The sequence below is a fragment of the Nerophis lumbriciformis genome, linkage group LG02 (genome assembly GCF_033978685.3).
Source record: "Nerophis lumbriciformis linkage group LG02, RoL_Nlum_v2.1, whole genome shotgun sequence".
Lineage (NCBI taxonomy): Eukaryota > Metazoa > Chordata > Actinopteri > Syngnathiformes > Syngnathidae > Nerophis > Nerophis lumbriciformis.
In genome coordinates this window covers 68,622,501-68,639,396 of record NC_084549.2, presented here as the reverse complement: position 1 = coordinate 68,639,396, position 16,896 = coordinate 68,622,501, and the positions used below count along the sequence as shown (strand labels likewise).

At 44.8% G+C, this 16,896-nt stretch overlaps 1 protein-coding gene across 1 annotated transcript in view; it reads left to right on the top strand.

Moving 5' to 3' along the window:
• nrg3a (neuregulin 3a) overlaps positions 1-16,896 on the top strand; it is a 277,037-nt gene that overhangs the window by 245,141 nt on the left and 15,000 nt on the right. The window contains exon 3 of the mRNA XM_061967926.1: positions 10,146-10,219. Within this exon, the coding sequence (XP_061823910.1) occupies positions 10,146-10,219 (74 nt within the window). The remainder of the gene's footprint in view (positions 1-10,145; positions 10,220-16,896) is intronic.

The following is a 16,896-nucleotide window of genomic DNA, read 5'->3' as shown; positions in this document are numbered from 1 at the left end:
TTTAATTACACCTTTAAACTTCATTTCTACTTGTTGGTCATTGGTCACCTGGTGCTGGTCACATGATGGTGGTCACCTGGTGCTGGTCACATGATGGTGGTCACCTGGTGCTGGTCATATGATGCTGGTCACCTGATGGTGGTCACCTGGTGCTGGTCACATGATGGTGGTCATCTGGTGCTGGTCACATGATGGTGGTCACCTGGTGCTGGTCATATGATGCTGGTCACCTGATGGTGGTCACCTGGCTGTGGTCACCTGGTGGTGGTCACCTGATGGTGGTCATCTGATGCTGGTCACCTGATGGTGGTCACCTGATGTTGGTCACCTGATGATGGTCACCTGGTGCTGGTCACCTGGCTGTGGTCACATGGTGGTGGTCACCTGGTGAAGGACACCGAGTGCTGGTTACCTGATGCTGGTCACCTGATGGTGGTCACCTGGTAGTGGTCACCTGGTAGTGGTCACCTGGTTGTGGTCACCTGACTGTGGTCACATGGTGGTGGTCACCTGATGCTGGTCACTTGATGCTGATCACCTGATGGTGTTCACCTGATGGTGGTCACCTGATGCTGGTCACCTAATGCTGGTCACCTGGTGCTGGTCACCTTATGGTGGTCACATGATGATGGTCACCTAGTGGCGGTCACCCGGTGCTGGTCACCTGATGCTGGTCACCTGATGGTGGTCACCTGGTAGTGGTCACCTGGTAGTGGTCACCTGGTTGTGGTCACCTGACTGTGGTCACATGGTGGTGGTCACCTGATGCTGGTCACTTGATGCTGATCACCTGATGGTGTTCACCTGATGGTGGTCACCTGATGCTGGTCACCTAATGCTGGTCACCTGGTGCTGGTCACCTTATGGTGGTCACATGATGATGGTCACCTAGTGGCGGTCACCCGGTGCTGGTCACCTGATGCTGGTCACCTGATGGTGGTCACCTGGTAGTGGTCACCTGGTAGTGGTCACCTGGTTGTGGTCACCTGACTGTGGTCACATGGTGGTGGTCACCTGATGCTGGTCACTTGATGCTGATCACCTGATGGTGTTCACCTGATGGTGGTCACCTGATGCTGGTCACCTAATGCTGGTCACCTGGTGCTGGTCACCTTATGGTGGTCACATGATGATGGTCACCTAGTGGCGGTCACCCGGTGCTGGTCACCTGATGCTGGTCACCTAATGCTGGTCACCTAATGGTGGTCACCTGGTGGTGGTCACCTGATAATGGTCACATGATGTTGGTCACATGGTGGTGGTCACCTGATGCTGGTCACCTGATGTTGGTCACCTGGTGTTGGTCACCTGATGTTGGTCATCTGATGCTGGTCACCTGGTGGTGGTCATCTTATGCTGGTCACCTGATGTTGGTCACCTGGTGTTGGTCACCTGATGTTGGTCATCTGATGCTGGTCACCTGGTGGTGGTCACATGGTGGTGGTCACTTTATGCTGGTCACCTGATGTTGGTCATCTGATCCTGGTCACCTGGTGGTGGTCACATGGTGGTGGTCACTTTATGCTGGTCACCTGATGCTGGTCACCTGGTGGTGGTCAACTGATGTTGGTCACCTGGTGGTGGTCAACTGATGTTGGTCACCTGGTGCTGGGCACCTGATGGTGGTCACCTGGTGCTGGTCACCTGATGGTGGTCACCTGGTGCTGGTCACCTGATGTTGGTCATATGATGGTGGTCACCTAATGCTGGTCACCTGATGCTGGTCACATGATGCTGGTCACCTGGTGGTGATCACCTGGTGGTGGTCACCTGGTGGCGGTCACCTGGTGGCGGTCACCTGATGGTGGTCACCTGATGGTGGTCACCTGGTGGCGGTCACCTGGTGGTGATGGCGGTCACCTGGTGGAGGTCACCTGGTGGCGGTCACCTAGTGGCAGTCACCTGATGGCGGTCACCTGGTAGAGGTCACCTGGTGGCGGTCACCTGGTGGCGGTCACCTGATGGAGGTCACCTGGTGGCGGTCACCTGGTGGCGGTCACCTAGTGGCAGTCACCTGATGGCGGTCACCTGGTGGCGGTCACCTGGTGGCGGTCACCTGGTGGTGGTCACCTGGTGGCGGTCACCTGTTGGCGGTCACTTAGTGGCAGTCACCTGATGGCGGTCACCTGGTGGAGGTCACCTGGTGGCGGTCACCTGGTGGCGGTCACCTGGTGGTGGTCACCTGGTGGCGGTCACCTGGTGGCGGTCACCTGGTGGAGGTCACCTGGTGGCGGTCACCTGGTGGAGGTCACCTGGTGGCGGTCACCTGGTGGAGGTCACCTGGTGGCGGTCACCTGGTGGCGGTCACCTGGTGGAGGTCACCTGGTGGCGGTCACCTGGTGGCACTCCCTGCCTGCTCGCGTTCACATGACAAGAAGATAAAAGGTGCTGATGAATTGTTGCGGCTCAGGTGAGCTGACATTGAAGGACAAAGCAGTCCTGTAGTTGCCAAACACCACCCGAGGGGGCGCTAGAGACTAAGACTCAGGTGAGCTGACATTGAAGGACAAAGCACTCCTGTAGTTGCAGAACACCACCTGAGGGGGCGCTAGAGACCAAGACTCAGGTGAGCTGACATTGAAGGACAAAGCAGTCCTGTAGTTGCCAAACACCACCCGAGGGGGCGCTAGAGACTAAGACTCAGGTGAGCTGACATTGAAGGACAAAGCACTCCTGTAGTTGCAGAACACCACCTGAGGGGGCGCTAGAGACCAAGACTCAGGTGAGCTGACATTGAAGGACAAAGCAGTCCTGTAGTTGCCAAACACCACCTGAGGGGGCGCTAGAGAGTGGCGTGCAAGAGCGACAGCAGCATGGCCTCATATTCCTTCTGCCATTCAAAGATATTAAGACAAGTTGTGGCCGCCATAAAGTTGCTCACGATAGATTTTCTCTCCAGCGTCAAGGCTGAGTTTGATGGAGAAATAGGAGCGCAGCACAACGTCTGACAGTGTTGGTCTGCAGGGACGTCTCGATGAAGGTTCCTTCAGACCTGCTGGAATCTTCCATTGACTCGCGCCATCAAAAAGTCCCTCTGACAATATTTCATGTGAACAGTTGCCATGGTGACGCACATTATCAGCTGCAGGGACGTCACGCAGTACCTTTGTGTATCAAGTACAAGTACAAGTACAAGTACAAGTACAAGTACAAGTACTGACATCAAGGTCATTTACCAGAGTGGGAACAACTGTCTGTCCGGCCTTCTAAATAAATGCTGACTCAGCAAAGTACTTGAAGTACCTAAAGTATTATAAGTAATGTAGTACTACTGATATTGTCTCAGTAATGTAGTACTATTGATATTGTGCAAGTATTGTAAGTAATGTAGTACTATTGATATTGTGCAAGTATTGTAAGTAATGTAGTACTATTGATATTGTGCAAGTATTGTAAGTAATGTGGTACTATTGATATTGTGCAAGTATTGTAAGTAATGTAGTACTATTGATATTGTGCAAGTATTATCAGTAATGTAGTACTATTGATATTGTGCAAGTATTGTAAGTAATGTAGTACTATTGATATTGTGCAAGTATTATCAGTAATGTAGTACTATTGATATTGTGCAAGTATTGTAAGTAATGTAGTACTATTGATATTGTGCAAGTATTGTAAGTAATGTAGTACTATTGCTATTGTGCAAGTATTGTAAGTAATGTAGTACTATTGATATTGTGCAAGTATTGTAAGTAATGTAGTACTATTGATATTGTGCAAGTATTGTCAGTAATGTAGTACTATTGATATTGTGCCAAGTATTGTAAGTAATGTAGTACTATTGATATTGTGCAAGTATTGTAGTACTATTGATATTGTGCCAAGTATTGTAAGTAATGTAGTACTTTTGATATTGTACAAGGATTTAAAGTAATGCAGTAATAGTATTGAGTTGGTTTTCTCCTAAATGTTCTTCTAAATGTTCTTCTTGATGTTAATCTAAATGTTCTTCTAAGTGTTCTTCTAAATGTTCTTCTAAATGTTCTTCTTGATGTTGATCTAAATGTTCTTCTAAATGTTCTTCTAAATGTTCTTCTAAGTGTTCTTCTAACTGTTCTTTTAAATGTTCTTCTAAATGTTCTTCCAATTGTTCTCCTTGATGTGGATGTAAATGTTCTTCTAAATGTTATTGTTGATGTTGATCTGAATGTTATTCTAAGTGTTCTTCTAAATGTTCTTCTTAATGTTCTTCTTGATGTTCTTCTAAATGTTCTTCTTGATGTTGATCTAAATGTTCTTCTAAGTGTTCTTCTAAATGTTCTTCTTGATGTTGATCTAAATTTTCTTCTAAATGTTCTTCTTGATGTGGATCTACATTTTCTTCTAAATGTTCTTCTATGTGTTTTTCTAAATGTTCTTCTTGATGTTGATCTAAATGTTCGTCTTAATGTTGATCTAAATGTTCTTCTTAATGTTGATCTAAATGTTCTTCTTAATGTTGATCTAAATGTTCTTTTAAATATTCTTCTAAATGTTCTTCTTGATGTTGGTCCAGATGTTCTTCTAAATGTTCTTCTAAGTGTTCTTCTAAATGTTCTTCTTGATGTTGATCTAAATGTTCTTTTAAATGTACTTGTAAATGTTCTCCTAAATGTTCTTCTTGATGTTGATCCAGATGTTCTTCTAAATGTTCTTCTTGATTTGGATCTAAATGTTCTTCTAAGTGTTCTTCTAAATGTTCTTCTAAGTGTTCTTCTAAATGTTCTTATAAGTGTTCTTCTAAATGTTCTTCTTGATGTTCTTCTAAATGTTCTTCTAAGTATTCTTCTAAATGTTCTACTTGATGTTGATCTTAATGTTCTTCTTAATGTTCTTCTTGATGTTGATCTAAATGTTCTTCTAAGTGTTCTTCTAAATGTTCTTCTTGATGGTGTCCTAAATGTTCTTTTAAATGTTCTTCTAAATGTTCTTCTTGATGTTGATCCAGATGTTCTTTTAAATGTTCTTCTAAATGTTCTTCTTGATGTTGATCCAGATGTTCTTGTAAATGTTCTTCTTGATTTTGACCTAAATGTTATTCTAAATGTTATTCTAAATGTTATTCTAAATGTTATTGTTGAAGTTGATCTTAATGTTCTTCTAAGTGTTCTTCTAAATGTTTTTATTGATGTTGATCTAAATGTTATTTTAAATGTTCTTGTAAATGTTCTTGTAAATGTTCTTCTTGATGTTGATCCAGATGTTCTTCTAAATGTTCTTCTTGATTTGGATCTAAATGTTCTTCTAAGCGTTCTTCTAAATGTTCTTCTAAATGTTCTTCTTGATGTTGTTCTAAATGTTCTTTTAAATGTTCTTCTAAATGTTCTTCTTGATTTGGATCTAAATGTTCTTCTAAGTGTTCTTCTAAGTGTTCTTCTAAATGTTCTTCTAAATGTTCTTCTTGATGTTGTTCTAAATGTTATTCTAAATGTTCTTCTAAATGTTATTCTTGAAGTTGATCTTAATGTTCTTCTAAGTGTTCTTCTAAATGTTCTTATTGATGTTGATCTAAATGTTCTTTTAAATGTTCTTGTAAATGTTCTTCTAAATGTTCTTCTTGATGTTGATCCAGATGTTCTTCTAAATGTTCTTCTTGATTTGGATCTAAATGTTCTTCTAAGTGTTCTTCTAAATGTTCTTCTAAATGTTCTTCTTGATGTTGTTCTAAATGTTCTTTTAAATGTTCTTCTTGATGTTCTTCTAAATGTTCTTCTTGATTTGGATCTAAATGTTCTTCTAAGTGTTCTTCTAAATGTTCTTCTTGATGTTGTTCTAAATGTTATTCTAAATGTTATTCTAAATGTTATTCTTGAAGTTGATCTTAATGTTCTTCTAAGTGTTCTTCTAAATGTTCTTATTGATGTTGATCTAAATGTTATTTTAAATGTTCTTGTAAATGTTCTTCTTGATGTTGATCCAGATGTTCTTCTAAATGTTCTTCTTGATTTGGATCTAAATGTTCTTCTAAGTGTTCTTCTAAATGTTCTTCTTGATGTTGTTCTAAATGTTATTCTAAATGTTATTCTAAATGTTATTCTTGAAGTTGATCTTAATGTTCTTCTAAGTGTTCTTCTAAATGTTCTTATTGATGTTGATCTAAATGTTATTTTAAATGTTCTTGTAAATGTTCTTCTTGATGTTGATCCAGATGTTCTTCTAAATGTTCTTCTTGATTTGGATCTAAATGTTCTTCTAAGTGTACTTCTAAATGTTCTTCTAAATGTTCTTCTTGATGTTGTTCTAAATGTTATTTTAAATGTTCTTCTAAATGTTCTTCTAAATGTTCTTCTAGATGTTGATCTTAATGTTCTTCTAAATGTTCTTCTTGATGTTGATCTAAATGTTCTTCTTGATGTTGTTCTAAATGTTCTTTTAAATGTTCTTCTAAATGTTCTTCTTGATGTTGATTCAGATGTTCTTGTAAATGTTCTTCTTGATGTTGATCTAAATGTTATTCTAAATGTTCTTCTAAATGTTCTTCTTGAAGTTGATCTTAATGTTCTTCCAAGTGTTCTTCTAAATGTTCTTCTTGATGTTGATCTAAATGTTATTCTAAATGTTCTTGTAAATGTTCTTCTTGATGTTGATCTAAATGTTCTTCTTGATGTTCTTCTTGATGTTGATGTCAATGTTCTCCTGGAGGTTCCTCTTGGTGTTCTTGCAAGTGTGTTTGCTAAAGTAACATCCTCTGTCTGCTGCCATGAATAATGCATACAGAGCAGACTTTGGCGTTAGCATGTTGGAGGCAGTGGAGGATGTAAACGTGAATGTTTGCTCCTTCTAAGAAAAGAACCATTGGAGCTTCTCGCTCACCAGAAGAACTTTGTGTTGGTTCTGAGGACTTAATTCCTGCTCCGTTGTATTAGCGGTCCTATGCTAGTTAGCATTAGCATTAGCACAACTGACACTTTGGTTCATTCCAATGGGTCAGTTTGTGCTGACTGGACACCTTCTTATAGTTCCCACAATGCACTGCTTCATTCCAATGGGTCAGTTTGTGCTGACTGGACACCTTCTTATAGTTCCCACAATGCACTGCTTCATTCCAATGGGTCAGTTTGTGCAGACTGGACACCTTCTTATAGTTCCCACAATGCACTGCTTCATTCCAATGGGTCAGTTTGTGCTGACTGGACACCTTCTTATAGTTCCCACAATGCACTGCTTCATTCCAATGGGTCAGTTTGTGCTGACTGGACACCTTCTTATAGTTCCCACAATGCACTGCAGCAGACAGCACTCTGGACTGACACCATTTTGGTGGGCAAACAGTTGCCATGGTGACACGGCCAGCCTCATAAAGGCGAGTGATCTTAAAAGTGAGTTTTTGTTTCATTTTGGGATGAGGACCCTCGGGTGCGGCTTAATTATTAAGACTGCGTTGAAAGGCTGCTGAGATGGAGGTGAGTCGAGAGGCTGCTGAGAAGGAGGTGAAGAGAGAGGCTAACGTTGGAGTGGAGGACATGTTTTATTCACAAAGTCCACAAGTTGAACACGAGCGGCGAAGGAGCGCACACTTGACAAGTTGAAATTGTTCTAAACGCCTTTTTGGCCCACCTCAAAACTCTCATTCAATGTGACGTCGTGGAGCTAGCTAGCTAACTGAGCTCGCTAACTTAGCGGGCTAACTTAGTGAGCTAACTTAGTGAGCTAACTTAGCGGGCTAACTTAGTGAGCTAACTTAGTGAGCTAACTTAGTGAGCTAACTTAGCGGGCTAACTTAGTGAGCTAACTTAGTGAGCTAACCTAGTGAGCTAACTTAGTGAGCTAACTTAGTGAGCTAACTGAGTGAGCTAACTTAGTGAGCTAACTTAGTGAGCTAACTGAGTGAGCTAACTTAGTGACTTAACTTAGTGAGCTAACTTAGTGAGCTAACTTAGTGACTTAACTTAGTGAGCTAACTTAGTGAGCTAACTTAGCGGGCTAACTGAGCTGGCTAACTGCGCCAGTCATGCGAGGCTAGCCAGTGAGATTATGTTGCACACATTTATTCATCAGTCAGAAATCATCTAGATTAGAAAATACATTAATATATTTGGAAATAAGTAAAGAAAAAATATTTTCTCTCTTCTTTATTGACACCACATACTCTTCTTCATTTACATCACATACTCTTCTTCATTTACATCACATACTCTTCTTCATTTACATCACATACTCTTCTTCATTTACATCACATGCTCTTCTTTATTTACATCACATACTCTTCTTCATTTACATCACATACTCTTCTTTATTTACATCACATACTCTTCTTTATTCACATCACATATGCTTCTTTATTTACATCACATACTCTTCTTTATTTACATCACATATTCTTTATTTACATCACATACTCTTCTTTATTTACATCACATACTCTTCTTTAATAGATCACATACTCTTCTTTATTTATATCACATATTCTTCTTTATTTACATCACATACTCTTCTTCATTTACATCACATACTCTTCTTTATTTTACATCACATACTCTTCTTTATTCACATCACATATGCTTCTTTATTTACATCACATACTCTTCTTTATTTACATCACATATTCTTTATTTACATCACATACTCTTCTTTATTTACATCACATACTCTTCTTTAATAGATCACATACTCTTCTTTATTTACATCACATATTCGTCTTTATTTACATCACATACTCTTCTTTATTTACATCACATACTCTTCTTTATTTACATCACATACTCTTCTTCATTTACATCACATACTCTTCTTTATTTTACATCACATACTCTTCTTTATTTACATCACATACTCTTCTTTACTTACATCACATACTCTTTTTATCTACATCACATATTCTTCTTTATCTACATCACATTATCTTTATTTACATCACATACTCTTCTTTATTTAAATCACATATTCTTCTTTATTTAAATTACATACTCTTCTTTATTTACATCTCATACTCTTCTTTATTTAAATCACATACTCTTCTTTATTTACATCACATACTCTTCTTTAATAGATCACATACTCTTCTTTATTTACATCACATACTCTTCTTTATTTACATCTCATACTCTTCTTTATTTAAATCACATACTCTTCTTTATTTACATCACATATTCTTTATTTACATCACATACTCTTCTTTAATAGATCACATACTCTTCTTTATTTACATCACATACTCTTCTTGAATACGTCACGTATTCTTCTTTATTTACATCACATATTCTTTATTTACATCACATACTCTTATTTATTTACATCACATACTCTTCTTTATTTACATCACATGATCTTCTTTATTTACATCACATATTCTTATTTATTTACATCACATACTCTTCTTTATTTACACCACATACTCTTCTTTGTTTACATCACATGATCTTCTTTATCACATACTCTTCTTTATTCACATCACATACTCTTCTTTATTTACATCACATACTCTTCTTTATTTACATCACATATTCTTTTTATTTACATCACATACTCTTCTTTATTTACATCACATACTCTTTGTATTTACATCACATACTCTTTTTATTTACATCACATACTCTTCTTTATTTACATCACACATTCTTTATTTACATCGCATACTCTCCTTTATTATTTACATTGAAGATTCTAACCTGAGCACAACCTTATTATTATTATTATTATTATTATTATTATTATTATTATTATCACTATTGTTATTATTATAATGAGAATAATGATGATGATGAGGATTAATATTATATTATTATTATCATTATTACTATAATGATGATTATTATCACAAACTGCTGCAAAAGCAATAGTGTTCTTGCAAAGGCAACTTTTAAAGTGATGTTGTACACCAGCAAGAATTCATCATGCAAATAGCGTGTTTATATTTATCTTCTGCTTTGTACTTTAACACACACACACACACACACACACACACACACACACACACACACACACACACACACGCGCGCGCACATGTTCTGCTTGAATTAATGAGCCTGCTGCTAACTGGGAGACATGCACGCCTCCACATTTTTCTTAGCTGGTTGCGTCCTGCCTGGTCACATGACCACCAAGGAGCACACACCACACTTCCTCCTGCAGGGGGCGACACTCTGCGCTCCTAAAGGGTCAAAGGTCGCATTGGGGCGGAGCCTGTCATTCAAAATCAATGACGCCCTTCCTTTCTTGTCCACTAGGTGTCGCGAAGGCTACCAGGGCATCCGCTGCGACCAGTTCCTGCCCAAGACCGACTCCATCCTGTCCGATCCAAGTAAGTCCTTGAAGGCAACACCAAGGCTTTCTTCACTAAGTGGTGTTGCCATGGTGACAAAACAGCCAATGGGGAGTGAGGTCTCCTCGTTAGTTGGTAGTCAGGCGTCCCCACCTGGACCACATGTCCACTTTGTTCTACTACACAGCAGCTCACCTGAGTGGCAGGTGTGATGCATTCAAATACCAACTTTAGTTTGAAACATTGAACGCATCACAGTCAACAACATCTTTGGACATTCTGGTGAAAAGCCGAGACTTTTCCTCATTTTTTCCTAATTTTCCTTTCTTTTTACGTGCTTTACATCTGCTTCTTCTTATGTATCTTTCCTGTTACGTCTTCTTCCTCTAGCGTCTATTTCCTGTAACTGCTTCTTCTTCAACAGGAAGTACTTGTTTTTTAATCCTTTTCTTCCTATCTTCTTCTTTGTCTGCTCACGTGTTTCCTGCTGACCAGTGGGTAAGTTGAGTGTAGAAGAAGAAGAGCAGCAGGTTGCCTTCTTCCTGTCCCAGTCTCTGTGACCCCTCCCCCCCCCCCCCCCAGCTTGTCTCTTCCTGATTGGTCACTTACATTTGTGTCATGTGACCAAAGTCATAACGTGCATCCTGTCCAAGACCCCACCCCACCCCGCACTTCCTGTTCACCTGGCCAGATAACATGTGACACGTCACTTCCTGTCCACCTGGCCAACTAACACGTGACACTTTACTTCCTGTTCACCTGGCCAGCTAACATGTGACACGTTACTTCCTGTCCACCTGGCCAACTAACACGTGACACTTTACTTCCTGTCCACCTGGCCAACTAACATGTGACACGTCACTTCCTGTTCACCTGGCCAAATAACATGTGACACGTCACTTCCTGTTCACCTGGCCAACTAACATGTGACACTTTACTTCCTGTCCACCTGGCCAACTAACACGTGACACGTCACTTCCTGTTCACCTGGCCAACTAACATGTGACACTTTACTTCCTGTTCACCTGGCCAACTAACATGTGACACTTTACTTCCTGTCCACCTGGCCAGCTAACATTTGACACGTCACTTCCTGTCCACCTGGCCATAACATGTGACACGTCACTTCCTGTCCACCTGGCCAACTAACATGTGACACTTTACTTCCTGTTCACCTGGCCAACTAACATGTGACACTTTACTTCCTGTCCACATGGCCAACTAACACGTGACACTTTACTTCCTGTTCACCTGGCCAACTAACATGTGACACGTCACTTCCTGTTCACCTGGCCAACTAACATGAGACATGTCACTTCCTGTTCACCTGGCCAACTAACACGTGACACTTTACTTCCTGTCCACCTGGCCAGCTAACATGTGACACGTCACTTCCTGTCCACCTGGCCAACTAACACGTGACACTTTACTTCCTGTTCACCTGGCCAGCTAATATGTGACACGTCACTTCCTGTTCACCTGGCCAACTAACATGTGACACGTCACTTCCTGTCCACCTGGCCAACTAACATGTGACACGTTACTTCCTGTCCACCTGGCCAACTAACATGTGACACTTTACTTCCTGTCCACCTGGCTAGCTAACACGTGACACTTTACTTCCTGTTCACCTGGCCATCTAACATGTGACACTTTACTTCCTGTCCACCTGGCCAACTAACATGTGACACTTTACTTCCTGTCCACCTGGCTAGCTAACACGTGACACTTTACTTCCTGTTCACCTGGCCATCTAACATGTGACACTTTACTTCCTGTCCACCTGGCCAACTAACACGTGACACTTTACTTCCTGTTCACCTGGCCAACTAACATGTGACACGTCACTTCCTGTTCACCTGGCCAACTAACACGTGACACTTTACTTCCTGTCCACCTGGCCAGCTAACATGTGACACGTCACTTCCTGTCCACCTGGCCAACTAACATGTGACACTTCACTTCCTGTCCACCTGGCCAACTAACATGTGACACTTCACTTCCTGTCCACCTGGCCAACTAACATGTGACACTTCACTTCCTGTCCACCTGGCCAACTAACATGTGACACGTCACACTTCCTGTCCACCAGGCCAACTAACATGTGACACTTTACTTCCTGTCCACCTGGCCAACTAACATGTGACACGTTACTTCCTGTCCACCTGGCCAACTAACATGTGACACGTTACTTCCTGTCCACCTGGCCAACTAACATGTGACACGTTACTTCCTGTCCACCAGGCCAACTAACACGTGACACTTTACTTCCTGTTCACCTGGCCAACTAACATGTGACACGTCACACTTCCTGTTCACCTGGCCAACTAACATGTGACACGTCACTTCCTGTCCACCTGGTCACGTCCCAGGTGCATGTGAGCTGGAATGCTGCCCACTCCAAAGGTTCAGGAGCAGGACGGCGGTCCTCACGGGCTGAGTCACATGTCAGCTTTTTGACGGACGCTGTCATTGATGTCTTTGTAACTGGTGATGACACTGTCGCCATGGCAACGCAGATCAAAGTCATGCAAGATGGAAGACTGACTGCAATGAAAGTAGGACCATAGCATCCAGGCAAGGGTACAGACTAGGATGCAGACTAGGATACAGACTAGGATACAGACTAGGATGCAGGCTAGGGTACAGACTAGGATGCAGACTAGGATACAGACTAGGATGCAGACTAGGATGCAGACTAGGATACAGACTAGGATGCAGACTAGGATACAGACTAGGATGCAGACTAGGGTACAGACTAGGATGCAGACTAGGATACAGACTAGGATGCAGACTAGGATGCAGACCTTGATGCGGACTGGAATGCAGACTAGGATGCAGACTAGGATGCAGACTGGGATGCAGACCTTGATGCGGACTAGAATGCAGACTAGGATGCAGACTAGGATGCAGACCTTGATGCGGACTGGAATGCAGACTAGGATGCAGACTAGGATGCAGACTGGGATGCAGACCTTGATGCGGACTAGAATGCAGACTAGGATGCAGACTAGGATGCAGACTGGGATGCAGACTCGGATACAGACTAGGATGCGGACTAGGATGCAGACTAGGATGCAGACTCGGACGCAGACTAGGATACAGAATAGGACGCAGACTAGGATGCAGACCTTGATGCGGACTAGAATGCAGACTAGGATGCAGACTAGGACGCAGACTAGGATGCAGACCTTGATGCGGACTAGGATGCAGACTAGGATGCAGACTAGGATGCAGACTAGGATGCAGACTGGGATGCAGAATAGAATGCAGACTCGGACGCAGACTAGGATACAGAATAGGACGCAAACTAGGATGCAGACTAGGACGCAGACTAGGATGCAGACTAGGATGCAGACTAGGACGCAGACTAGGATGCAGACCTTGATGCGGACTAGAATGCAGACTAGGATGCAGACTAGGATGCAAAATAGAATGCAGACTCAGATGCAGACTAGGATGCAGACTAGGATGCGGACTGGGATGCAGACTAGGATGCGGACTCGGACGCAAACTAGGACGCCAGAAGCACTTTAGTGTGAGCGTTAGTTAAGACGTGTAGCGAGCAGGAAGTTAGTTAATGACGTGTAGCGAGCAGGAAGTTAGTTAATGACGTGTAGCGAGCAGGAAGTGATGCGTGGGAGGTGTAGCGAGCAGGAAGTGATGCGTGGGAGGTGCAGGAAGTGATGCGTGGGAGGTGTAGCGAGCAGGAAGTGGTGCGTGGGAGGTGTAGTAAGCAGGATGTGATGCGTGGGAGGTGTAGCAAGCAGGAAGTGATGCGTGGGAGGTGCAGGAAGTGATGCATGGGAGGTGTAGCGAGAAGGAAGTGGTGCGTGGGAGGTGTAGTAAGCAGGATGTGATGCGTGGGAGGTGTAGCAAGCAGGAAGTGATGCGTGGGAGGTGCAGGAAGTGATGCATGGGAGGTGTAGCGAGCAGGAAGTGGTGCGTGGGAGGTGTAGTAAGCAGGAAGTGATGCGTGGGAGGTGTAGTGTGCAGGAAGTGATGCGTGGGAGGTGCAGGAAGTGATGCGTGGGAGGTGCAGGAAGTGATGCATGGGAGGTGTAGCGAGAAGGAAGTGGTGCGTGGGAGGTGTAGTAAGCAGGATGTGATGCGTGGGAGGTGTAGCAAGCAGGAAGTGATGCGTGGGAGGTGCAGGAAGTGATGCATGGGAGGTGTAGCGAGCAGGAAGTGATGCGTGGGAGGTGTAGTAAGCAGGAAGTGATGCGTGGGAGGTGTAGTAAGCAGGAAGTGGTGCGTGGGAGGTGTAGCGAGCAGGAAGTGATGCGTGGGAGGTGCAGGAAGTGATGCGTGGGAGGTGTAGCGAGCAGGAAGTGGTGCGTGGGAGGTGTAGTAAGCAGGATGTGATGCGTGGGAGGTGTAGCAAGCAGGAAGTGATGCGTGGGAGGTGCAGGAAGTGATGCATGGGAGGTGTAGCGAGCAGGAAGTGGTGCGTGGGAGGTGTAGTAAGCAGGAAGTGATGCGTGGGAGGTGTAGTGTGCAGGAAGTGATGCGTGGGAGGTGCAGGAAGTGATGCGTGGGAGGTGCAGGAAGTGATGCATGGGAGGTGTAGCGAGAAGGAAGTGGTGCGTGGGAGGTGTAGTAAGCAGGATGTGATGCGTGGGAGGTGTAGCAAGCAGGAAGTGATGCGTGGGAGGTGCAGGAAGTGATGCATGGGAGGTGTAGCGAGCAGGAAGTGATGCGTGGGAGGTGTAGTAAGCAGGAAGTGATGCGTGGGAGGTGTAGTAAGCAGGAAGTGGTGCGTGGGAGGTGTAGCGAGCAGGAAGTGATGCGTGGGAGGTGTAGTAAGCAGGAAGTGGTGCGTGGGAGGTGTAGCGAGCAGGAAGTGATGCGTGGGAGGTGCAGGAATTGATGCGTGGGAGGTGTAGCGAGCAGGAAGTGATGCGTGGGAGGTGTAGCGAGCAAGAAGTGATGCGTGGGAGGTGTAGCGAGCAGGAAGTTATGCGTGGGAGGTGTAGCGAGCAGGAAGTGATGCGTGGGAGGTACAGAAAGTGATGTGTGGGAGGTATAGCGAGCAGGAAGTGATGCGTGGGAGGTGCAGGAAGTGATGCATGGGAGGTGTAGCGAGCAGGAAGTGGTGCGTGGGAGGTGTAGTAAGCAGGAAGTGATGCGTGGGAGGTGTAGTGTGCAGGAAGTGATGCGTGGGAGGTGCAGGAAGTGATGCGTGGGAGGTGCAGGAAGTGATGCATGGGAGGTGTAGCGAGAAGGAAGTGGTGCGTGGGAGGTGTAGTAAGCAGGATGTGATGCGTGGGAGGTGTAGCAAGCAGGAAGTGATGCGTGGGAGGTGTAGCAAGCAGGAAGTGATGCGTGGGAGGTGCAGGAAGTGATGCATGGGAGGTGTAGCGAGAAGGAAGTGGTGCGTGGGAGGTGTAGTAAGCAGGATGTGATGCGTGGGAGGTGTAGCAAGCAGGAAGTGATGCGTGGGAGGTGCAGGAAGTGATGCATGGGAGGTGTAGCGAGCAGGAAGTGATGCATGGGAGGTGTAGTAAGCAGGAAGTGGTGCGTGGGAGGTGTAGCGAGCAGGAAGTGATGCGTGGGAGGTGCATGAAGTGATGCGTGGGAGGTGTAGCGAGCAGGAAGTGATGCGTGGGAGGTGTAGCGAGCAAGAAGTGATGCGTGGGAGGTGTAGCGAGCAGGAAGTTATGCGTGGGAGGTGTAGCGAGCAGGAAGTGATGCGTGGGAGGTACAGAAAGTGATGTGTGGGAGGTATAGCGAGCAGGAAGTGATGCGTGGGAGGTGTAGCGAGCAGGAAGTGATGCGTGGGAGGTGCAAGAAGTGATGCGTGGGAGGTGTAGCGAGCAGGAAGTGATGCGTGGGAGGTGTAGCGAGCAGGAAGTGATGCGTGGGAGGTACAGAAAGTGATGTGTGGGAGGTATAGCGAGCAGGAAGTGATGCGTGGGAGGTGCAGAAAGTGATGCGTGGGAGGTGTAGCAAGCAGGAAGTGATGCGTGGGAGGTGTAGCGAGCAGGAAGTGATGCGTGGGAGGTGTAGCGAGCAGGAAGTGATGCGTGGGAGGTGCAAGAAGTGATGCGTGGGAGGTGTAGCGAGCAGGAAGTGATGCGTGGGAGGTGTAGCGAGCAGGAAGTGATGCGTGGGAGGTGTAGCGAGCAGGAAGTGATGCGTGGGAGGTGTAGCGAGCAGGAAGTGATGCGTGGGAGGTGTAGCGAGCAAGAAGTGATGCGTGGGAGGTGTAGCGAGCAGGAAGTTATGCGTGGGAGGTGTAGCGAGCAGGAAGTGATGCGTGGGAGGTGCAGAAAGTGATGCGTGGGAGGTGTAGCAAGCAGGAAGTGATGCGTGGGAGGTGTAGCGAGCAGGAAGTGATGCGTGGGAGGTGTAGCGAGCAGGAAGTGATGCGTGGGAGGTGCAAGAAGTGATGCGTGGGAGGTGTAGCGAGCAGGAAGTGATGCGTGGGAGGTGTAGCGAGCAGGAAGTGATGCGTGGGAGGTGTAGCGAGCAAGAAGTGATGCGTGGGAGGTGTAGCGAGCAGGAAGTTATGCGTGGGAGGTGTAGCGAGCAGGAAGTTATGCGTGGGAGGTGTAGCGAGCAAGAAGTGATGCGTGGGAGGTGTAGCGAGCAGGAAGTTATGCGTGGGAGGTGTAGCGAGCAGGAAGTGATGCGTGGGAGGTACAGAAAGTGATGTGTGGGAGGTATAGCGAGCAGGAAGTGATGCGTGGGAGGTGTAGCGAGCAGGAAGTGAT